This window comes from Phoxinus phoxinus (genome assembly GCF_949152265.1).
Source record: "Phoxinus phoxinus genome assembly, chromosome: 2".
Classification (NCBI taxonomy): domain Eukaryota; kingdom Metazoa; phylum Chordata; class Actinopteri; order Cypriniformes; family Leuciscidae; genus Phoxinus; species Phoxinus phoxinus.
The window spans coordinates 28,609,475-28,635,315 of record NC_136877.1 but is presented as its reverse complement, the minus strand read 5'-3'; the positions used below and the strand labels follow the sequence as shown (position 1 = coordinate 28,635,315).

At 37.6% G+C, this 25,841-nt stretch overlaps 1 protein-coding gene across 13 annotated transcripts in view; it reads left to right on the top strand.

Moving 5' to 3' along the window:
* sorcs2 (sortilin-related VPS10 domain containing receptor 2) overlaps positions 1 to 25,841 on the top strand; it is a 189,217-nt gene that overhangs the window by 63,998 nt on the left and 99,378 nt on the right. For all 13 annotated transcript variants that reach the window (XM_079593101.1, XM_079593107.1, XM_079593106.1 and 10 more), the window contains one exon: positions 11,491 to 11,558. In XM_079593101.1, coding sequence (XP_079449227.1) covers positions 11,491 to 11,558 — 68 coding nt within the window. The remainder of the gene's footprint in view (positions 1 to 11,490; positions 11,559 to 25,841) is intronic.

Sequence of the window (25,841 nt, the reverse complement as noted above, 5' to 3'; positions counted from 1 at the left end):
ACCTATAAAAAGCAAGACAGAGAAAAAATGGACATTATTACATTGATTATCACATAGGACACTATATGGACACTAGGTATTTGGTTTTGTTATGGTCTCTTTACTTTTAACATTTGTCTTGTATTTACAATTGCTGACCACCTTGAAACATACTGACCTTACAGGGTGGTCCTAATAGTACTGCTTGCCAGTAAACATTATCCAGCCTGTTAAAACAAATATCTATCACCATATTTCTTTCCCTGCCATATGTTATAGAGGCCATGATAGGAGATTGTATAAGGCTATAATGTGAACAAGCTAAGTAAACCAAATCTCTCTAGCTTAGAGAGAATAGAAGAAAGTTAAAGGGACCGTTCACCAAAAATAAAAATTCGGTCATCATTTACTCACCCTAATGCTGTTTCAATCATGTATGATTTTTTTCTTCTTCTATGGAACACAAGAAAAAGAAGATATTTTGAAATATTTTGAAATGTCCGTGTTTTTGGTCCATGATACAGTAAAATTCATTTGGGTTCAATGATACTAAGCACAATATTTGGATGTTCATGCCGAATAAAGCATAATGCCGAAAGTTTGGAACGGCTAGTTTTTTTTTTCATATTTTGGGTGAACTATTACTTTAAGAAATCCCCTTTACATTTAATAAATACATGATTTGCTTATGTGGATTAGCCTTAAAAGGATTTAATTGAATGATTTTGTAGAGAACCATCAGGCAGATTGTGAAAGAATATGAAGAGGAAAAATTGAGTGAGAGGAAAGTTTTTGGGGTGAGAGGGCAGCAGTGAGGTGCTTTACTCTTGGGAGTAAGACAAGCTCGTGTGCACAGTTTAATGGAGCGATGGGGCCAAAAAATACTTGATTCAATTAGCCATGAGAGCATTAGGCTGAGCTATAGAGATATCTATACTCAGCATGTTTACATTGCTCTCCTCTAAACCTTGTGTGGTCAGTATATCCCGCCTAATTACTCTCTCATCATCAGATGGATTTCTTTCTAGTGGTCAGTGTAATTTCCCCTAATCCAGATAAAGGCTCACATTAAAGTAATAGTTTCATATGTGCATGGCCAATCTAGACTTCTTGAGGCAGCACCAGTCCACATCTAAGACGATTCCATTAACCGAGGCAATGGCTTTTGCTTTGTTTGGAAAAGATTAGAGGTTAACGCAAACATTGTGGGTTTTTAAATCTGTCAATTTGTGTTTTCTCATGTCATCTGAAGCTTTTTTTTTATTTTTTATATATATAGCTGCATAATGAGTTTTTTTTGTTCCGTCATATTTCATACAGTATAAATATTACTTTTGTTTAATCCAAAAGAAATTAAAACTTTTATTCAGGAATAAGACTGGTTTTGTGAGTCACAAATGATTAAAGTCCCTGTAAAGTCAAAATTAAGTATGTGTTCTGAGTTTCACACCATAGAAAAATGTGTTATTAGCCACCCAGCCAAATTTGAATGATAAAAAAAGCAGAATCAAAATCTTGAAAAAATTAGCAGTAGTCTCTGCTCTCAAACTCTGGGGGCGTGTCCGCTGGCTGCGCTGAAACCACGCCCACTCGCGGGTAAGCTGCAGTCGCCACACTCAACTGTGGAGTTACTGTGTGGACTACCTAATTATAACATAATAAGCACACAAGGCAACTTACACTATTTGGTGGGCACGCACTGCCAATGATGGCACAGTTGTCGGCGCGACGGGAGGATGAAGGCTGAGGCGGGAGATAGTTGGTTCTGCCCCATTCACCAGTAACAGCGGATTATCAGTGAATCCCAGTTGTCTCCGATGAAAGTTTATAAATCTATCCCATCAGCTCTCCATCAAGGTGGCTCTTCACAAAATGAATCCACCTCTTCTTGATGTGATCGTTTTCGGAAATTTAAATAAGGACACCGATCTTTTTGTTTGTGATCGCATCAAGGTAGTAAGCATTTTGTAACGAAGGCATAGCTAGCAATAGCAAACTGTAGGCTGTAGGAACTAATAGTACTGACAGTAACTCGCGATTGAGCGGCAAACTGATGTGAATGTGCTCTATCGTTAGGGGAGGGGCCAGCGTCAGGGGCTCCATAGACCAGGTTGGGGCTAAAAGCGCACCGGGGTAAAAGGCCCATTTGACTTTATTCTCTTTTAAACCACTAGATGGAAAAAAAATTCAGCTCAGCACTTTTCTTAACCGCTTTTGATGATGCATGTGGAAATTTTGCTGATCCTTGACGAGATCGCAGACAGCAACGCAAAGCTGATTCTGCACTAATTGAATCTAATATTTAATATTTGTTTAAATGTTGTAGATTTATCTAGCAAATGAGGATCTATAAAATGATTGTCTATATTTTGAGACAAAAGTCTTAATGTTTTCAGTTTTGTTCAAGGTAATTAAAGCAGCTGTTTTTCAATAACGGAAGAATGTTTAAAAGTATGGTGTCTGCTGTTGAAGGCACAATAAGAGCACAATAATTAACAGCTGGCTTTTCCATTAGTTGACTTGACATAGTTTCAGATAGTAAATATCATATAATAAGTTGGGTGTCCAGCTTAGAGAATAATCACCATATTTATAATGAAACCATCATGTTTAAAGATGTTATATTAATCATATAATTTTCACTGTTGAGCTGCATACAAAGTATAAAGACAAAGATGGACAGTTAAAAAGTTAATTTAATAATATCCAGAGTAATTCCAGGCAAATGGGACCGGACAAAGGTGAACTGAAAACACAGAACTTAAATACACAGGCAAACGAGGTGATTAACGATAACACAGCTGACAGTGATGACAAATCAAATCATTAACTATGGTGAAAATTAGTGGCAGGAAATGGTGCAAACTGAGGCCCCGTTTACACGTACATGGTTATTTTGAAAAACGGAGACATTTCCCTTCGGTTGTGCCCCTCGTTTACACGCAAACGGAGAATTCTCCTCTGAAAACGATTCTTTCTAAAAACTCCGGCCAGAGTGGAGATTTTGGAAAACTCCGTTTGCACGTTTGCATGTAAACTGAGAAAAACTGAGTTTTAGGCAGTCAACGTCACAGTATGCGACAGAACTTGCACTGCCTCAAAAGTGCGACCTATATTTTCGGGATTCTGATTGGCTAACGTGGGCTTGAGCTTCTCGTTACACTGCCACCTATAGGTTTGACATGCTCTTGACGCCATATACACGGGTTAGTGTAAACGAACACTTTTCTGAAAACGGAGAGGGTGAATTGTCCGTTTATGAAAATAACCGGCCACGTGTAAACGTAGCCTGAGTCCAAACAGGTTGATATTGTGACAATCATAATAAAACATCATATTTAGTTGTTACTACTGTAAAGCTATATTCAATTATTATCAGATCTCATTCAATGTTGTCAGACTCTTTACTTCTTAAATAATAGCCTATTGTTTTTGAATTTTTAAGTGAACATTTAATGACTATATTTATTGAGCAAAAATGTATTATTTTATTTATCAAAATAAACCAAAAATAGTGCAAACTTTGCTGAAGTGATTGTTTTGGAGTATTAACTTCAGATATGATTAAAAACGTTATTTTAGTTGAGGTATTTGTATAAACAATGTGTACCTTTTGCCCCATGCTGGTGAGCCTTTTACCCTGTGTGTGGTCCACCTTGCCACCTCATACATTTATAATATTTTTTAAGAAACAAACAAACCACTTCTATGATTTATTTTCACACAAAATATGTTGCTCCATCAATGTGCAATCAAATGTATTTATTTATTTATTTATTTTTCTGCAATCATACACCATGGGAGTAGTGAAAAGCACATTTTTTTGTGCTCATATCCTCTCTTTATTTCTCTTTAAATATCAGTAGGACCACTCTAGTAAAGGTTTAACAATAACCGTATTGAATATCATCTCTTTTAAAGACTGCCATCCATTTATAGATTGATGATTGAATCTTAAAATCTGTGATGTCAGATAAACTTACCTATTGTGTTAAAGTGTGAATGTACAGTATGGGTATTGCAAGTCAAGCAGCCCTTCATCAACATATAACAATTTGCCAAAATGTAGTTAGTGTTTTTTAAATTAAGTGAATATTAATTGTTCTTTTTTAAATAATCAATTTTGTTACATTTCTGTCATCCTTTGTCTCTTTCTTTGTTTCTCTTTCCCTTTGTTAGTGTCTTACTTGTTCTGGTCCCACCCACAATTTTAGGCCCATGAGTTTTTGTTTCTTTGACCTTTAATTGTTCCATTCCAGTCCTTATTTGTGAATGCATATGTTTGACTGGAACCCTGTGATCTGCAAGTATTTTTGTTAAGCAGCGCCATGGCACATCGCTTCAGTGGAGCATGCAGCTTAATGCGGTCCGCCTTAAGGGGTCTCAGACGGAGTGGGGTTCACATTCCACTGCTTCTTAAGACAGTCCGTTTTCAAACCAGCACGCAAAGCTTTGTTGTCGAGTCTGAACTTTTAGTATTTATGCATAATGTATTACAATCCCTTTTAATTCGATCCAGGTTTAGTCCCACAGCTTCAGAAACTCGTCCTTTGTATCCAAGATAAAAGTTATCTGTCTGTTCACTCCACACAAGTACACAAATAAGTGAAGACAGATAACATTGCCAAACTTGTCAGGAAGAAGCTTCAGGCTCTGAATGCTGATAATGAGACAGGACAGTTTCACTGGAAGAATGATATTGGGATCATGTCGAATTTAAAGAATGTCAAAAAGAAATATAGATGGAAATGTATCGTCAAAAAGGAATTATTGCCATGCAGAGACAATGATCTATCAAAACAAGAGAGAGGTGTGGGAGGGGTAGAGACAGACAGAATAAGGGAGAGATATGGGCAATTGGGAATTATCACAACATAAAGGGATGATTGAGAGTAAAGGATTACTGTGTTGCAAAGGTGACAGCTGTTATGCCAGTAATAACAGCTGTGTCCACTACGAGCCTCTCTCACTGTGTCTGGCTGAGAAAAGCCTCCACTGTCAGCGTGCCAGGAGGCCTTGCCAGATCTTCTATCTGCAGAGTTCATTATAAGCCTACTTTTCCTCTTAGTTCATCAATGCACCGCTGCAGGCCATTCAATCAGGTCTCAAACTCATGCACACCACACTCACAGTTAGACCCTCAAATTCAACAGTCTGGCTGGATTTCCAGAGAGTGATGGGAAAAAAATTCATTGGGAAGAAACAACAGCTGGACAGTGGGTCTGCGGTCACTCTTTTACTGCTTTGCCTGTATCAGCTGTTTTTATGTGTCACTCACATGCCGGGCATTTATTGGCAGTCAGTACTTAGGAAATGTAAGATATGTTGTGTTAATGCCGTACAAGGTATGTGTCAGAAAAAATAATTTAAAAAATCCAATGAGACTGGTTTTTAAATGATGAGGTGTGACCTTTTTGTGTTTACACTTCATGTGATACAATCTGTACAGAGCGGATGCTACATGGCAAAACATTCTTAGATTCCAAGATAACTGTAGCTTTATGTCTTAAGTGATAGTCTATTTATTTATTTTTAAATTGTTGAAAAAAGATTCAACCATTGTGCTCATTTTGGACTTCTACATTGCAGAGTCGCTGTTTTGCAAATGTAATTAATTGTTATGGCAGTAAGAATAAAATATGTAGCTGCAGGTTCTCAAAAAATAATTGCATTTTAATTGCACATTACATGTCAAATTATACTTTAACATGAGCTCTGCAATGTAAAGTGTGACTTATGTTGATATTCGTGTCAGTTTTTTTTGTTATTATTAAACATTGCCTGCATGCTTTTGATTAGTGAACCTCCTTGACTAAAGCAGATCGTTTTCTACAGACACATCTTTACAGTAATCCTCTCATAATTTCAAATTCCTGAGATTACCTAACCAATCAGGATAGGATACTGTAGATTAGCATGCGTCACATTTTAAACGGGAGTTCTCTCCAATTAATGCTGAGGAACATAAATTAGACTTGTTCATTATTCATTGGTACTGTATCCCCATTCCAACCGATCAGTCGTTAATTTGAGAGACAAGATGCAGTCATTTTAATTGTGAATGGCTTTCTATGTATCTTTTTGTGTGTGGTCTCACTGCATCCGACGTGTTAGTTGAGGGATCGTGCATTTTTGCAGAGTGATTCATTTCCATGTCTGGCTTTATAAGAATGACTTTCAGTACAGACTTGGTGAATTATTTTCCCTCTATCACTTGATTTACTGCCCTTCAATGAAACGCCAAGTTCATTGGAATGTCGAATAGTCAACTGAAGCCAGTGCTCTGCAGTCACAGTTCACATGTGGTATGTTTGCCATGGTGCTTTTTTCAATGGTGCCTCTTGTGGCATTGTGTTTGTCCATTCAAGGCTTGTCACAGGCTGGTTGACTTTTCCCTAATAAATGTCACCAACTGGTTGAGAAATGGCATTCTCCCAAAGCTACAAATAGAGAACTTTTTCTTGGCCTTTTTTTTATTGCAAATTTCAGGGGAAAACGTGCTCTTTTTCGAAGGATTGTTGAAGAGATGCACAGCCTGAGAAAATATGACTGGAATAATAAATTCATGTGTCCTCTCTTTCCTCTTTGGGTTTTGAAGCACTTCAGGCATGAGAGAATGAAACATGTAACATAGCCAGTAGGAGGAGGAAACACAACCACAGACAGACATGGGAAATTCAGGCGGCTCATCAGTGTCCTATTTGAATGCGTCCCTACAGAAACAACATTTATTCAAAGACTCTTCTTTTAACAAGGTTAGAATCTTTTCAGATGTGGGTCTCTTTTTCAAGGGCTGTAAAACAATACAAAACAACATTAACATCAACACATCCAAAGAATCGTTTGAGAACTCTAATGTCCTCAATAAAATGTAGTCAGAAAGAGCAAATATTGCTTCCCTAATTTATATCATCTTTTTATTTATGATTCTGCACTCTGTCTCGTCCTTTAATTAGTACCAGATTTATGGTGTCTATAAAAGACACCCCGCAGAAGCCTGATGTGGAGGCGTTGTACTTGCTGTCTTTCAAGCAAATTGCATTTTTTCCCAGCATATGATGTACTGCAGATATTTCTAGACTAAGATTTAGATGTAGCTAAAACCAGTTTGCCAAGCTGATATTCTGGGATGAGGGCCAGTGTGTTGGTATGAATGCACTGGGATCACAGCTCTTTCCCTCCGAAGGTCTCCGTTAGAGAGGCTGTCTGTTGCTGTGCGGTGGACTGATTGATGGCTACCTATCGTCCTGCTTCTATCGCCATTACTCACAGCAGCAGAAATCGTTTTCCCCCCAGAAGAACTGTGACCCCTCGTCTCACAACTGAACAGATGGAGAGACAAACTGTAGACCTGCCTTTTCTTTAGTGACAGCTTTTTTATGTCACCAAAGAAAAAAAAAAGTGACTTATGGATAAATGATTTATGCGTAAAGGCTTCTGCAACGCAGACGAGAGGCTAGAAGAGACGCTTTTATACGTTTTGTATCTTGGCAAGCCAAATCTGTGTGTGTAATGCTGTGTGTGTCAGGCATTTATCTGCTTTTATGCAGGACAGTGATAGTGACAAATCCCAGAGATCTCTGCTGAGGTTTGAGAAAAAGCTCCAATCTTTCCTTTATCCTTTTTTGAAGCGCACATAGTGCCGTTGAGCATATTGTACCGTCTCAAGTGGTGTGTATAGAAGAGAACTGATTTTACAATCACACTTTTTCCTTTTTCACCCTGTGCAGCTTCTGCTCTCATTAATCCACTGCAAAGTTGACATTTTATTATATAAATAAGGATACATGATGTATTTATATTATATTGGTTATTGGGAAACATTATATATTTTAAAGTTAAAATTCATTCATTCTATTTTGTAAATGCATGTTATAAAACTTATTCTGAACAATTCACCCATTCGTCTTTGAGTAAAACAGCCTAATCTCAAAATCCAGTCAACAACTGATGCATAGAACAAACAAGTACCACTCTTCTTTTTTCCCTTTTGATAATCTGTTACACTCATACTCAAAGTTAATCTTAAAAACAAATGATTTAATTACACTGGTAAATGTGATCTTTAGCTAATCTCAAAAGGAATATCCCTTTTATACTGTATTTTAATGCTGTGATACCTAAAACCACCTAATGCAATTAAAATGATTGATATTTTTAGTGTCTCAATTTAAATATCAGCCATAAATGTAATATTGGTCAATCTCTATTTGAAATATATTCCATAATTGTACTTTTTGTGTTCTAGTCACTTATGATCACAAGATTCACTCTCAATAGCATGTTCTCCTGTGTAGATTTTAATGTTGTTTTTCTCCCTCTTCATCTTTTCATGTCTGCTCTCTCTTCCTCTTGATAAACCGATAAACTGAGAGGCTGCCACCATGTGTGTGTATTAAGTCACTTCCCATCATTCTCAGCTGATGTCAGCTTTGTTATTGCTCAAACTAAATGATGTGAAGATTATTCTCTGCATGCTGATGTCAGTAATGAGTTCAGTGGGCTTTGCTCTAAGCTGCTGATCATCAGTTGTTCTTTTCTGAGTGAAAGGCTTTGTTTCCAGTTGTTCATTAGCGTTGTACTGCAGACAGCTGGGTGCAGACAGACTCTTTCCAAAGGCCACCATCTGACGCCTGTGCGGGGGCACTTGACCCCCTGGGTAGACTGGGAAGACTGTTCGCTGTGTAGCCTGATGCCAAAAGAGCTGCAATATACTGCGGCTAACTAATACGCTTGATTAGCTTCTGCTTAATTACTTCAAAGAAATTGTCATAATGGTGTCTGTATTGATGAATAGGGCAAATTCTCTTGTTGGGGATCACACTGTGGTATTTATTTTGGAGAGCACAAATCCAACTGTCTTGTGTCTTGATGGGTGAATGTAGAACGCTTATCCACTCTTTGATAAATGTTTTATTCATCACAGGCCTTCAAAAATCATAAGTGGAAAAAGATACTTGGTTATTCTTCCAGATACAGCTGTGTTTGCAGTAACAGTAAGCCTAATTTTCTTCAGTATTCCCAGAGAGAAAGGTTCTTTAAATTAGTTACAGATCACATCTGGTAAATAGTTATGTTCTTGGCAAATTATAGCATGAATAGCCAAGAGGGTGTTTGGGGGGCCTGATGCCTGAGATGCTTTTCAGATTTGTTTGGATGATGGAATATTATGAATGATAGACAAAGAGAACAGGACCAGACAGAGAGAGAAAGGGAAAAGAACATGATATGTGGAATAGTAAAACACAAGATGCCGACTCTGTTTTAACAGTTTCAATAATGGTCAGATTGCTCACGCTGATTCACACATACTATTATTAACACAATTACAGTAAAGACAACATTTTTTATTTGGTTTATCTCTGTGGAGATTCATTAAAAAAATTAAATGCATTGAACAGCACAACTGTTTTCAGTTTTCACCATTGATAATAAGAAGAAATGATTCTTGAGCAGCAAATCAGCATTGGAATGATTTCTGAAGGATCATGTGAAACTGAAGACTACTGAAGAGTAATGATGCTGGAAATTCAGCTTTACCATCCCAAGAAGGAATTGCATTTTAAAATATTTTAAATTAAAATTAGTTCACAAGATTTACGTTTTAACAATATTTGCGATTCAATAAATTCAGCCTTGGTGAGCATAAAAAACTTATTTAAAAAATATTAAATAATCATACCGACCCCAAACTTTTGAACAGTAGCATTGAAGTGCATTAAATACTGAGTCTTCGATTTCAATGAAAAAAATAATAATTCCGGCTTGATTGAAGGCACGTTTGAAAAATATATTGAAGTGACTGCAGAAATCATTTATTTTTTAATGAACTGGCTTTACAGCAGTTCAGTTTGATTCCTGCTATAAATCACTGTAAAAGCTTAAAATAGCTTTTCGCCTATACACAACCTCCATACTCCATACGTCTATTGAGAGAGGGACAAGCTCAGGGCAATAACCCTCTCAGCCGATCCCCTGAGCAAAGCCCAAGGCTGGCCCGACCCGTCAGTCACCCTGCCAAGGCCTCGAATCTCTCTGACCCTTTTTCCTGGCAATGCTTTTCCAGTGGGCTTTGCTGTCAAAGACCCAGTGTGTGAGGCAGCAGAGAAAGATAAAGGAGGCACATGGACACAAGTCATCCTCCTTCACTCACATTCTACTGATTTTTTATTGCAAACTCAGGCGTCCATAAATAAAAGATAGGATTGACTTTAAGGGATACACCTGACCCTGGCTTTTATACGTCAACCAGAGGAATGCACACACATGTGTCTGTGGGGTATTTCCTTTTAATTCACAAGAGCTTAGTGCACAAAATATCAAGCATTTTGCGTCCTTTTCACAAACATAGTAAGTACAGTTTTATTGAGAAATAGTTGGTTTCATGGGGGAAATACTTAAAGGCAAGTAGAATCACATTGCAGAACGAATCTTTTGGTGGAGCTACAGTAGATTTCTTCATCTGTGTTGTGTTGTGTTGATTGGAGCAGTTTCTAAGATCCTAATCAGCTTTTTTTAAGCTTTGCGCTTGCTAAAATACCACAACACAAAAAATACATAGAGAAAGCCTTACATAAATTATAATTACCAAGATGTCATTAAGTGCTTTTTCAGACCTATCATACATGTTTAGATTAAAACATACTAAAATGCAACTGATGTATGTATGGAAAAGCATGGATGAGTGGGAAAATACATATTGCTTGTTTATATTGCTACATTTATTACACTTGTTTTATGAGAAACACCTCATGAAGAAAATATATTTAAAAAAATGCACTTTGGTGATGTCATCAGAAAATCTGATTTGAATCTGATCTTCATCATCACCAGCTGACACTTCAGTGATGATTTTAATCCAGACCAGTTATGAAAGACTTATATTGTGTTATGATGTTAAATGTTTTAAAATTGGTAACCTGTTTTAGATAAAGTTCCAATTTATTGGTCGTCACTTTAAGTTATCTCTGATTGATTGCGAATGCATCACAGGCCAACAACTTCTGTCAGCTCTTTCTATACTGCTAACGCCATGCTGCCAGTTGAAGAAAGCAACTTGGCATCATGCCGATGCATTCATCAATACTATAGCAACTGCTTGCAGTGCAGTCAGTCCTATAAGAAAAAAAAACAGTAAAGTTATTAGCATAAGTTAGGAAGATGTTGTCCAGCAAGTGGTTAGAGTTTGATGGATCTGTCAAATGAGGTTAGCATATATTATTTTTAATACCACAAACACATCATGCCTCTGTGCATGTCTGAAGAACTAGATGCATGCAGCGACATCTCTCTGCTGTATTTAGAGAACATTTTCTCAGCAAAGAGAGTCTTTGCCAGACTAAAAAAGCTTTTTAAATGGATTGAGCGTTCTGAATCTGTTCAAATTGCTCCATCTCACATACATTTTTTTCAATGTAATTTTTGGACAGCACTGTATTTTTTAACATATGATAACAATTGTGAAAATCTTTTCAATTAATGTTTAGTGACAGTTTGTTTTCCTCTTTATAGGTCATCCTCATCCTCACTAAATATTACCATGCAGACTCCAACAAAGTTCTTGAGAGTTCCGTTTGGAGGTAAGTGACGAGAGATTTTTCTTTCCGGTCAAATTTTGGTTAAAGCCGTTCAAACCTACAGACTCCGAGACAAAAGTGACTTCAGTCGCAGTAGGAGCATGTTTTTTAATGATGATGGAAAAATTCCCTTGTGGCAAATTTAAGATGACAACAGTCAATTTGTAATTCAAATGATTCTCCCTTGGGATTCCCCTGAGAATCTTTTCAAGCTTTTCTATTTATTTATTTTATGCCAAATTTAAAGATTTCTTGTGGAAAATATTAAATGGTATAGCCTTAGTCAGATCAAGTCAAGCTTTATCACTCTTCAACCACGTGTGCATTTTGTGGGGGAACAAAATATTGCCAATCTTACAGGTTGTGCTGATAAATGCATAACAATTGGAGTTTTAAATTGAATGGCTATATACTTTACAGTATGTACAGTTTGCTTTACTTTTTTAACTCCAACTTTAGATTCTCTATAATCACCTGTAATTATCTGTCTTCAAACATATATTTTATTTAATTTTTTAGAATACATTGATATTAATAAATCAAATTGTAAAATATATTTAGAATGTATTTAATATGATCTTCAGCTAAGATTAAGAAGTACTCTTTTAGCTACTGTATATTAATATCTGGGTTTCCAAATTGCAAATGATTTGTCAGATGTACTAATTTAAAATTAAATGACTAGTAATTAGTTATAATTTGTATTTTTTTATTTAAATTGTCAGGGTGGTTTTTAACTGCAGTGGTTCTTGCTGTAGGGTGGAATGACTAAAGAAAGGTTAACAGTATGATGGTATAAAACGGAATTTCTTGTCTATGACCACTTCTGCTGCTTATACTGTACAAACAATGGAAATAAGCATTGTTAGATTTTGCCAGTAGACGTACACGTTTTGAAAGAAAAAATGGTAAATTAACGTGACTGCTCAAATGTACTTGATCACAAATGTGTTTGATCAAATGCTCTGATTTAAATGGTTAAATATTAGATGATATTGTTTTATATATATATATATATATATATATATATATATATATATATATATATTATATAACAATATAATCTAATATGTAACCATTTAAATCAGTCATACAGCATGAATGATTAATCAAAATAAAGATGCATATGGAAAATTACCTGAGTGAGAGAGGAAGTAAAAGAGAGAGAGCGCACAGCTTCGACACATGGACTAAGTGGCATACAGCTCAGAAGAGAGAAAGAGAGATGCCAGTGGGAGCTGCTGTCTGGCCGGCCTTTAACACAGTTGTCCAGGAAGACAGAGCTCAGGTAAAGAGGAAGAGCATAAGGCATGAGCAGATGCCCGTGAAAAGAAGGCTTCTTTTATCCTTTCCTTCAACTGACCATCAGCAGACCACAGCTGACCCTCATTGGAAAAGATTACACTCAACAGGCTTTGACTCTCAGCGAGCTTAAAAAAAAAACGCAAACCAAAAGGTACCTTCAGGAAAGGAAACAGGGTTGTAAGACGTAAATAAGCTCCTTTGTTCATTTTAAACCATGCAATTTTACAATCCAAGAAGCAAAAGTTCAAAGCGAGTACATCATTAAGAAATTACCATTGTTTGTGCCTGGATCTCTCTCTTGTGTTGGTTTCTGCTGTCCTCTTGGGTCTGATAAGCGAATATAACCATTGCCCTAGCAGTGAACTTAGAGATGACTTAATTAGGCCTGCTGAGGGCATTTCTGGACCATGTGCTAATTGCCTCACACTATCCACTTATTAGCAACTAACCCTGACCGCCAGCCAGGTCTTCGTTTGTTTTGCTTTGTTTTGGGTCTTTATAAACCTTTCTAGGTTAGGCTAAATTACTAGTGTATCGTGAGAGAAACGTTGTTGTTTCAGTTTTTTTTATATTAGGGTTTAAAATTGAGACCACTGAAGTGTGAAAAGAAGATGGATCTAAAAATATGGTGCTGCATATGGAATAATTGATGCCATGTTTGTTCCAATGCTCTCATTAGCCTGTCTGTCTGAGGTTGATACGAGGTTGGCATTAATTTTACATTTGGGCACAGAATATATCAGTTGCACAGCTGCCTAATGACCAGGTGGAATGCTAAACACTGTCTAGAGCTTCATTTAGCTCATGTTAACCCATGTTACATGCAGGCAAACATAGCAGAAATGTGCACTTGAGGAGATGAAGAATATATTTTGAAAGAAAAGGCATAAGACTGTACTTGACATGTGTTTGGGCAGGTAGGGTACCTCTGTGGCCATCTGGATATTTCTTTATGGCAGGAAGGCAAAATTACAGTGTACCGTTTCATCATCCTTCCAATTCACGATGGTACTTCAGACATCTTCATGCCCTTTTTCGTACAGTTATTTGAGTCATAAGGATATTACTCATCTCACCTAGGGAGTTCTTCTTTTTTTTCTTGAAAAAGACGCACTCGAATTGCTTTACATTAACACATGGTGTTTGTCCGGAACAGTTGGTGAGAATGGCCACTCCACTCTCATACCTCTCATGCAGGAATATGTTTCAGTAACACAGATGACTGTCCTAAAAAAAAACTATGTTCTAGAATAAATGAATCGAATTAGTACAAATTTCTTTTAATTTATTCATGATATTCAGATCTGCCGAATACCAGACTTCAAAGTCCAGTCCATCATTAACCAGACAGACAGTCTTTCTCTTCAAGTCATTTAATAAATTATGTAGAGTTTTCAGTGTTGATGTTTTAATTGTTGTTGTTCAACTCATAAATTATGCACTGACGTTATGATGGAGCGGTCTGAATTCAAAGACACAAGGAGCAGATAAATCAAATTAAACTGGAGATTTAAGTTCAGTTCTGGCAATGCGGCTTCTCATTTGTTGGGTTACAGTCGAACATCATCTACAGCATCGAAGAAAAGTGTGTGAAAGCTTTTTGGTAGCTCAGTTATGAAGTAGCTTACGAGTGAAGAGTTTATTTGCTTGAATAAATTAGAACACAAATACTGTCTTTTTAGACCGTATACCCTGGTGGAAAAAAATATGCTAAGTATACTTGCAGCCAGACTAATTTAGTATACTTCAAGTGTGTTAATGATTAGTTGACTTGAAGTGTGCTATTTTGTAAACAAATTTTGTATTACGGTATGTATATTTTAGTTGTAATTAAATTGTAGTAAAGCATAACTTTAAGTGTATTTCGTGTACTTTTGTGTACTGAATTGGAACAACTTCAAGTATAATCTTTAAGTATTATGCCCATGTAGGGAGTAGGGACTAATTACATGCTTGATTAGTGATATTAAAGCGTACTTTATTTGTGTTACAAATACATTACAAATTAATTACGAGTGTCTTCGAAACATACAAGCAATATACCATAAGTGTATTTATCTATCTATATATTTTAGTTTTTTTTGGCATTTATGCCTTTAATTAGGATAGGACAGTAACTAGACAGGAAGTGAGGTGGGAGGACGGGATCGGAAAAGGTCCATGAGCCGGGACTCGAATTTGGGTCTCCCGAAGCACAACGACGCTACATGTCAGCGCACTTGCCCACGGGGCTATCTGTAGTAAGCATAGTATCGTTTGTCTTCAATAACAAATGCACATTAACAGACAAAAAAATCATACTTACCGGTAGCTATACTTTGTTCAAAATGCTATGCTATTGTATACTATAATGTATACTATAAAGTATAATTTCAAAGCATTGTTACAACGATCATTTCCAGCTCACAGTTTAAATATACCTAACATATATTTTTAATAAAGTGCAAATAAATACAATTTAAAAAAATAAACTGAATTTTCACTTCAAGGACATTTTTCTAAAACATATTTTTAGAAATATTACTAAAGTACAATTATTTTAAAGTGTGTTAAAAGATGTTTTGTGAAAATAGGTAAAAGCATGATGCTGATATACTTTTAATATATTTAACGATAGTAAAACATTTAGTATATTTGCAATGTACTATGGACTTTATGCACAGCTGCACTACTTCCTGAACTTTAGCCAGCTCCTTTGTTTCCTGTCTGCCATTATTGGACAAACTGATTAATCCAGGTGTGCCTGACCAACAACAATAATCAGACACACCTGGATGAATCAGTTTACTCCCATCATGTCGTTCCAAACCTTCCTTCCAAAAATATCTTCTTTTCTTTAGAATGACATAAGGGCAAGTAAATGATGACAGAGTGTTCTTGTTTGGCCGAACTGTTCCTTTTAAAACATCACAGTTTATCAGTCTGTCTGAGCTAAACATTCTTGTATTTTGTCTGTGATCATTTTTAATGATCGATCTGTTTGTACTTGCAAAAACACTATTACAGTGTCATGAATAAGAGGCATGAATAATTGTATTTGTTTAATCACATTATTATTTTGAATAATTTATCACACTAAATTAAATCGACAGCATTAGTTTCTGGATGTACTCTTGATATATTTGATTGTCCTTTAAATGTGTATGGCCATTAGAAGGTCTGTGGTTGTTACATCATGTATATTGAAGGTGCAGAATCTGGGCCATTGTAAAAAGAAAGACATCAAAGTCAAGTCAAAAATACCTAGAGAGGCACCTTAAAAATGTATCAGTTAAAGGGGTCATGGCATGGATTTTTTTTTTTATTATTTTAATTCAATGTTCCTTGATGTTCACTTATAATGTTAATAAAGTTTTTTGCACAAAAAACAATATAACAATATATATGTGGAAAAACGATTATTTTCAACCTTCATTCTGACCCTGCTCCTTTAAGGCTTGTCAGGAAACGGCCACTGTTATGATTTGCTGACGTCATTCATTGCATAGGAAACCGTATCAACACCCACTCGCTATTGCACGCGAGTAAGTGATTTGAAAATATTATCCATATGAAACGTCATTTACAGAAAAAGCATCATGAAATCGTTTGCTTACGATTTGCGATGCAGCTGCTGTCAGTTCCATTATAGCTGACTGCTACATCTGTCAACAAAAGTTTCTTTACGAACTCTCCATTACACTTGTGCTTCATTTACAAGACAATCTACGGTCAATCTACGAAATGGCAGTGAGATTAATTTATTCATTAAACTTTACATTTGTATGATGGTGTAATTTGTACTACTTTTACCATTAGGACATAAGGGAAGGTTGGAGTGGAGGAAGGTTTCTGGAGGAATTGACATCGCATTGCATTCTGACACTTCATTTTTTACTGATGTCGTCTTAGCTTAGCATTTTATTTTTGTTTCTATTCCACTACAGTATCTTTAACGTATTTTAAAAGCTTTAAAGCAAATTTTTAACGCACTCTGTTTGTTTCTACACTACTGCTCTTTATTTGTTGTTATTGACCTTTATGTCAGTAGAGAGAGGACAGAGAACACAGCAAGTCCCAGTGATCAATGAATATGTGATTATGTGTGTGTGTTTCCTCTGAGGTCTTGGCTTCATTGAGCATGATCCCTACAGAGCAGAAGAGATGTACATGACAGGTGTAAACCTCCCCTGGGGTTCTTGTGTTTGAACGTGTGTAAATTATCTCTATAAGGTACATTTTAGTATTTATTGCAACATTCCTTTTTTATCCACCAGTCTTTCTGTACGTGATACTAACTCATGTTTAAATGATCCCACTCTGAAGTGGGAATCCTACTCTTTTTCTTTTTTCTTTTTTCTTTTTTTTTACTCAACTTTAATGCAGAGTCAGCAGCTAAACAAGCGTTTCTCAACCAGCAGCCCACGGCTGGCAATTTCTGAATTGTGTTCCCTAATTTTAACCATTTAGCATTGATGGTGTTTCATCTCTGCTGGTGCTTTCACCAGTGCACATGTATGGGCTGGTGATTGAGGAATATTTGCATATTTTTGCATTGTTAAAATACTATGGTGGAGTCAGCCAGTTTCCTGTAAGTCAGCCAATCAGATTTAGACTTCTGACTTTGCGAAAGTGTTTCCAGTTCAGTGTACCATATGCATCAGATATTTTGCAAATGACACTAATAATCTATTAATATCTGGTAAATTTTAACAGCCCTAAAACAATTTGTAAAATCTTTTTTTGGATCCCTTAGCAACCACTTTTGGCCCACTGTGGAACCCAGTTTGGACTACGAACATAGACAACGTTCACACAGCATTAGATTCAGGAGTGACGACTGCATTATAAAACTATGTAAATGTCCAGGGCTCATTTTGAGGGTGGAAAACTAAGCTGTGTTCGAAATGGCCATATACCCTTATTCACTATTACCTATATTAGTCTACTAATATAGTCCATTTGAAGGAGTGAATGAAAACTAGTTAGCGAATTCGGACACGTGTGCTGGAAGGGCTGGCACTCTTGGTAGTAATGAAAATATGTATCTTAAACTCTGTCATGGAAACGATATGTATGAATTTAGAAAAGAATTTATACCGTAACCTGTGTGATATTACGCTGTACCCACATTAGACCAGCAGTGGATGGATGGATGAATGTATGGAGGATTCAGCTGCGGGTACCGCCTTCTCGCAAAATTCTGGGATTTCATTCGGTGTGACTCTCATAGTGCACTATGGGTATTCTCTAACTTTTGAGTGTACATCGATTGTTCACTCGTTATTGCTTTATGCATTATGGGATTGAATGAGTGTACTTGAAAACATCCACTATGATTTCGGACACCACTACAAATGGCTGTTCCCTCAAAGAGTGCCCTATTTAAGGATAAAGGGGGCGATTTCGAAAACAGCCCTAGTCTTGATTAGACTGTCTCCATCTTTGCTATTTACATCGACCACTGTTACTATACTTACAGGGGTTATTTACAGGCTTTGCAAGAACAGAAAACTGGGTTTGACCTTGTTATTTCTTATTAAGATGTTTATGAACAGGACAATTGAAGAGTCACACCTGTTGTCAATCTCAACTGACTGTACATGGCTCTGTTAAACCAACCAAAAGATGCCTCATTTGAAAACCCCTTGTTGCTTAGTGTAGCTTTTATGATGATAAGAATTTTGTGCTCCAACTCAAATAAATAAATCCGCTTTCTGTCAGGCTTGTAGAAGAGCCAGTTGAGCTTTCTTTATTGATTGCATTTTTCTTGATGTATACAAATGACCGCTTCTCAGAGTCTCTTTAGCAAATTCCCAGTCGCGCAGAAGCTGATTGTGCAGTTTTGAGAGCACAGACGCAGGCGGCATGAATACATTCTGATGTGTTTATCTGGAGTGCGCCACAAATAACAGGAGTGTGCGCACGGAGAACTGACAGGGAGCTGTTGTGTATGTAGACGCAGGAGTACACCCACATTTACACGCTGGAAACGGAGCAGCACTTCCAATCACACCTTTCAAATGCATTTTGTGTTTCACACTCTCTCACACATACTCACACATGTCTTGTGCAGATGGGATTTATAATTCATGTGTTCTTCACACATCTTTTGAACTGCTTAAGAAGGTTTGCCAAGAGACCCCCCCCCCCCCCCCCCTCCATCATGCCTCACACAGACACGCACGCACGCGCGCACACACACACACACACACACGCACACAATTCACAAGGGGATTCACTCCTCCATAAAACATGAAGAGATTCTCCAGCATCCCATCAACCCCCACCCCTCTGACCCCCTGTGCCTCCGACAAGTGTAATTAAGGGTCCTTGGGGGAGGAAGAGGGAGCAAAATGAAATCACTTCAGGCAATGCCTCCCGGGCCACCAGTCAGCACGGTCTTTTTTTTTAGAGACTTTAAAAACTGATTTTTAGTATCTCAATATCCCAGCTGTTTATGTATTCTCTTTACCCTTTTTTATTACCAGCTTTGTTCTACTTGCATTTATCACAGCTGCTGCTTCTCACCATCTCTGTATCTTTGTTCACCCAGTCACCCATCACTCAGCCCACACAGAATCCGCACTGAAAGCTCTGCAGATTTCCACACAATTGGAATGTCTTTCATTCACAACAGAGTTCTACACATCATCCCGCCTCTTTCATGTTTGTTTATTAAATATTTAGGCTATTTTGGTTATCAAGAGTGTACTACTGTAAGGTCTCTCTTTAGTCTTAAACAGTACTTTAATAGTGAAGAAGGCGGTCGTCTTGTCATAATAAGGAATCATATTTGGAGACCTTAATTGGCATTAAAAATGTTGAAACCCCTGCTTTAGGCTGTACTCCTATACATTTTTCTGTCATGTGTTTCTCAATGATTGGCATTTTCTCTACTTCAGTTTGTAAACTTTGTACTCTTCTGCTAGACTCTTCCTCTTTTTTCCTTCTCCACAGACTCAGAGTTGTTAAATAGTTAATACATGCTCTGGCTCCTCTCCTGCATGTATATTGAATAGTTATGGGTCCTGTGCACCATACTGGTGTTTCTGCAGAATCTGGGAGAAAAATAAGATCTTAAAGAATATCACAAACTGTAGTTCTGTGTCTGTTAGAGAGTTGCACCAAAGGCCTCGAGCCAGAGACCTGTTTCTGCCTTTCTCTGTTTCTTACTTTCACACATGCACATTCACACAATAAAGGGGGTAAACATGTAGAAGGCTAGAAAATATGCCTTGGCGAAAAGAGGAGAACAGTCCATGGAGGTAAAATATGAAGGTTGCCGTTCTCCACTGACGAAAACACCATGAAAAATATTTTCTCAAGAATTTAAATGTCAATGAACTGACTTGCTTTTCTGGCACGTCCTAACTAACTACGCATGTGTCATATGGGCTTAAAGCAGCAGTTATAAGTGATGGTGCCATTTACAGTGACTCTGTTAACACCTCAGAACTGCTAATGATGATGATGGGAAAAAACAGACAAACAAAGAGAGTAAAATACTCATGCGCATGTACATGTTGTTCAAAGTAATTTAATATAAATATCTCTGTTGTGATTATATATGTGCATGAATGAACAATCTTTGGTATTTGTTTATTATGACTATAAAGCTTCTTTGATTCTTGAGAGAGACTTAAGATAGAGAGAACTAAGGTTAGCAAAGTATTGAGTAAATCACTCCATAGACATACTCAGCTAACTGGAAAGACTGTTATTCAACATAATTTTAGTCCTAGCTGAATTCTGGCACTTTTCAAGTTGTTTTGCAACAACTACTTTGTCAAGGCTGCTGACTCATAAATACTTTCATCCACTCTGCTGTTTCTGTTGCAGTGGAAACAACAGGGTGTGAGGCATGACAGATAGACACGGAGAGTCTGATAGATTGTTCTCAGAGACAAAGACCGATATGATCTAATCAAGTGAAATATCAGTTAAAATGTTGGTTTAAAGGGGTCATGACATGGATTTTATTATTTAAATAGATTCATATATAATGTTAGTAAAGTATATTATATTATAAAATAAAAATATGCAGAAAATGTCTCCGGTTACGAATGTAACCATGGTTCCCTGTGATGGGGAACGAGACACTGTGTCCTAGGACGCTTATAGGGAATGCCTCTGGCGTGACCGGTGTCTGAAGCATGCACGTGTTTAAACATGACAATAACATTGGCTGGTAACAGCCTATGACGTCCCTACCGGTGTGACCAGAGTATAAAAGAGTGTCTGTAGTAAAGGGTGTCTGTCAACAACTTCTTTTGTCAGAAGGAGACGTGGGCAGGGATACCCGAAGTATGGCAGTGAGATTCAGTGTCTTGTTCCGCTTCTCAGGGATCCATGGTTACATTCGTAACATGAGACGTTCTCTTATTAGGACGCTTATGGGGAGAAATACCCACTCCGCCATGCTGAGGGGGTGCTCAGGGCCTGGCAGAGGCCTCAGCAGGACGAATCTCTAGAGCGAGAGGAAGCCTAGCAACGCCCACCTTGAAGACAGTTAACCAGTGAGGCTCAAAAGAGAGCCTCAAGCTAGTTCACAACCTACGCAGAGCTCTCAGAGTTGAGGCTTCAGCATAACAACTCTAGGTGAAAGAAAGCCTAACTTCGCTCTACGCTAAAAGACCACCTCACCAAGGAAGTCTAACTACATTCTACACTAAGGACGGCTTACCAAGGAGGCTTACAGAAAAGCCTGACAACTCGATACTGTTATCTAAGCGGAGCTCAGGGAAACAGAGGTCTCAACAGGATGACTGTCTAGAGGAGGCCTAACAACAGTTCACCTTAAAGACAGTTCTACCAAGAAGGCTTACATAGAACCATACCACTCAATGTCACTGTCTATAGGGGAGTGATGCTGAAGTCAGAACAAGCTCATTACAGGGAGCGGAAGACCTTGCCCATAACCGGGAAGGTTCTACTCCATGCTCATCCTAAATGCCCAATGGGAGCTAACAGCTAAGGGTAGCTACAACCATTGTAAAACCTGTAATATGAATTGGTCTCTCCATACAACAGGAGAGGTTTGCTCAAGGCGAACAGACCACTTCCTGTTGGAGTCCAGAGACCAGAAGACGCAGAGCCTTCCTTTGTTGCAGATCACAAGAAAGTATAAGGGGACTAGGCAAAGTGCTAGCCGCGCCATTATAAATGCTCAACTGAGACTCCAATTTTCAATCAAACCCAAGGAAAAACAGGCTCTCTAGACTCCAGTACTTACAAAGGTTCCTACAACTAAGGGTTCACAAACTAGGACATCCAGTGTAGGCAGTCAGCCGTTAAGTGACTGAATGCCAATGGGTGGGGCCTATGGTGCAATGATGTAAAACTGTTGATGTCTTGTTTTGGAGGCAATCATATATAAATGTATTTGCTTGTGTGTCGTCACAAATCCCACAATATCCAAACGAGCCATATCTGGAGTTTGATTAAATAAATGCTTCGTTTATAATGAGGAGGATGTTTTAAGCTCTGAAAGTTTTAATGGTCCAAAAAGATCTCTTATATGTCAAAAGATAAAGCCAAATTTGATATCTCATGTCATAACCCCTTTAAGATATAGCTGTGAAAATTAACTTTTTAATTACTGGGTCATATTTGCCCCCTTTAATAGATTTTTAAAGACATATTTTTTCCGTAATAGTGGCATATTTTTAACCTTATATAGAAACATGCAGTTTGCCATTTAAGTTAAGATACTTAAGCTGTATCAATAGGTTGCAATAAATCCTCAATCTGGGCAATTATGAACAGTCCATTTCAAGAAAAAGTACATCATTACCACATTCAACAACACTCATATGACAGCTGCCAGTCAGTAGACAGTATAAACTCAAAGCTAGAACAGTGTCATATCATATATTAGTATAAATGCTCAAATAAATGCTTTTAATAAAATGCTTTTTCATAAATGCTCATAAATTAGTAAAAAATATAACCCAAAAACACTTTGTGTTTCACAATGAGGTTGATATGCTCCTACATTTGAAATAATCAGAGATCTTTTTGTCCCTTTCAGTGGCATTTTTGCCCAGAGCTCTAGTTACTTTCTGACCCTGGTGTGAACATTGTCTAACTGAAAGATTATGTGAGCATATGAACTGCTTTGAATATGTGCATAAATTAATGTACGTACAGTATGTGTGCCATGCAGTTTACTAAGGTGTGTGTGTGTGTGTGTGTGTGTGTGTGTGTGTGTGTGTGTGTGTGTGTGTGTGTGTGTGTGTGTGTGTGTGTGTGTGTGTGTGTGTGTGTGTGTGTGTGTGTGTGTGTGTGTGTGTGTGTGTGTGTAAAATGAGAAAGGAGAGAGTAAAAGACATGTAAATCTGGAATGTGAATGGTTTTCGAACTAGCTGAATGGAGTCAAACGCGTTGCCATCTGGAGAGAGTTTCACATTTCTGTGGACATTCCTTCAGTGACGATAAACAGGCCTGAACTAAATTATAGGCAGCTGCAGCTCTGAGAAATGCATAGGGTAGTATAAAGAGGAAGAGAGAGTGAAAAAACAAGTGTCTCCACCGAATTGTTCTCAATTTGCTGTTGAGAAAACTGTGAATGCTTTTAGAGCTTTAAAAACAATGACGCTTTTTCAAGCTTTTTTTCAAGTTTTCCTATTTACCCTCTCCAGTTAAAGCGCTTGGCTCAACACCAGCAGGATTTCACCCTCTCTTTTTGTTGCTGAAGTGACTGGACCTCACAGCTCAGGGGCTAAATGTTGCTGACAGAGCCTCAGTAATTACAGGACACGCGGGAGTTGTAGTTCTCTGGATCTTGCCCTGCTGCGTCTGAAATGATCTGTAGGTTTGTGCAGGTTAAGTGCTTTAAAGCAGAACCATAAAGACGTTTCTGACAGGTGATTAAGAGAAGATCTTTCAGGCATGTCTTTGTGGTGTAGACATGTGTCTGCAGCTGCTTAGATATGCATATGCACACACTTTTATTTCTTTTCATCAATCCCCACTGCTTTTCATCTTCTCTCTCCTCTCGACATGAATAATACATTCCTTCATTTCCTTGGCCCGCTCTCTGACCACACACATGCTCACCACTGACCGTAACAATTTATTTCATACCAGATTACTCCGATCTCACCAGACCATGTTTCTGTTGTGCACACGTTTTACAGGTTTCAAAAAAACTGTTATCATACTATCTCATGAAGTGCACTACTAGCCATCGTTCAGTTTAAGGCTATGTTGTGCTCTGATTTGAGTGATCTCACACAGGTCTGGCTTTGAATACAAGCTCTCACACACAGGCACAAGTAATGCCAAAGAGTGAGTATTCAGCACGTTTCAGATGCGAGTTTACCATGGTGCTGTAGGCTCAGTGGGGAGCTCTGAGGATATACAGTCACACAACATGACAAACCACAGAGAGACTATCCATCTCTCTTCATTTCCAACAGACAACCTGCTGCGTGTGTGTCTCTGTGTGTGTGTTTGGCAAAGGTGCTTGGCAGACAAGCCCATCAATGCTGTGAAAGTGTTTGCCAGGCTTTTATCAAACACCTCTGCTGGAGCTCATTGATTCAGCCCGGCAGGGTGGTCAACCGAAAGAAATCCTTGGTTTAACTTCAGTGCATGCGCTGTGCTGGTCTCTTGTATAATGACATGCTGTCTCGGACTGGTTTTTGTTTAAAAAGAACAATGTAAAACATAGTCAACCGCCCTAGAGATACAAAGCCGAACAACTTCTGTGATAGAATTAGATTTTTTTTCCGTTGAGAACTATTTGAGAAAAAGAAAACATTTTTATAGAGGTTCTGAATGTGAAGAAACCTTGTTGTGCTGACGAACACCGTGTACTTGGACAGCGGCCTAGCTTCAGGCACAGACGCAGAAAGCTCACTTTGCTATGATCTCGTTCTCTCACTCCTTCTCTTGCTGTCTTTAAGGCCAACACCTACACACACTTGTACACAACATGATGGAGGCTTGTGCAATCAAAAAGGACAAATTCATGGTGTTTAAATGTGGCATAGCACAACAACAGTGTTTTTTTTTGTTTTTTTTAAAGGTGGACGTTTAAGTCACACTAATATATTACACAAATTATAAGGTGTATATCAGGTGCCATCTTTATTTAAAGAAAAAAAATCAACTTTTTTATTACATAATCAAAAGACATTTTTAATTGTGGCTTAAGTGTTGCCTATATATACAACTTATTTCTCTTTTTGATATATTTAAAGCAGTGGTTCTCAATTGGTTTGGCTAGGACCCACATTTCCCCAGGGTCAGTAAGCTGCGACCCACACTTTTTAGGCATTTTAACTTATTTCTCAAAAATGGTTAACACACACACACACAGAAGTACTGTCCCACTTTACTTAACATACACATAAACTGAATATCTCTAACACTGATGAATAAACAGTATTATAAACAGGGGTGCACATAACTTTTTCAGTGAGTTACTCAGGTGAGGACCAGGAGATGGTGTTTGGTACTCACCCCGTAGCGTGGCCACAGCTGTCAATCATAACGTCACATTTCCATTTTTATAGCATAAAATAACTAACTAAAACCAAACTTATAGAATAAAAATAAACGAACACTTAAATTTACATCAGCGTGAAAAGAACGACCTAAAATGATAGAAAAAAATGTATTTGAAGTGTTATTTGATTGTTCAGATATATGTATTTGTATAAATTAAATATAATTAATCCTTATTAAAGATATTAAAGAGCAGTGGATTTTCTCTTTTTATTTTGTTGTTTGATCAATATTAAGTGTACAGAAGGCATTAGGTTTATTACGCACTGTCACTTTAAGAGTGTGCAGATCCAATTGCACTGATGCACGGTACGTTCTGTAAAGACATAACCGACTGTGTTTACGTAAATACTCTCCAAAACGGACATTTAGACATAATGTTGTGTGTATTTGTCCATTCAGACGCGAAAGAGAGCTCGATTCAGTCCTTGCGCGCAGCGTCTATGTGCGGGGCTGCACGCTTCGGGTCGTGTGTGTGTGTGTGTG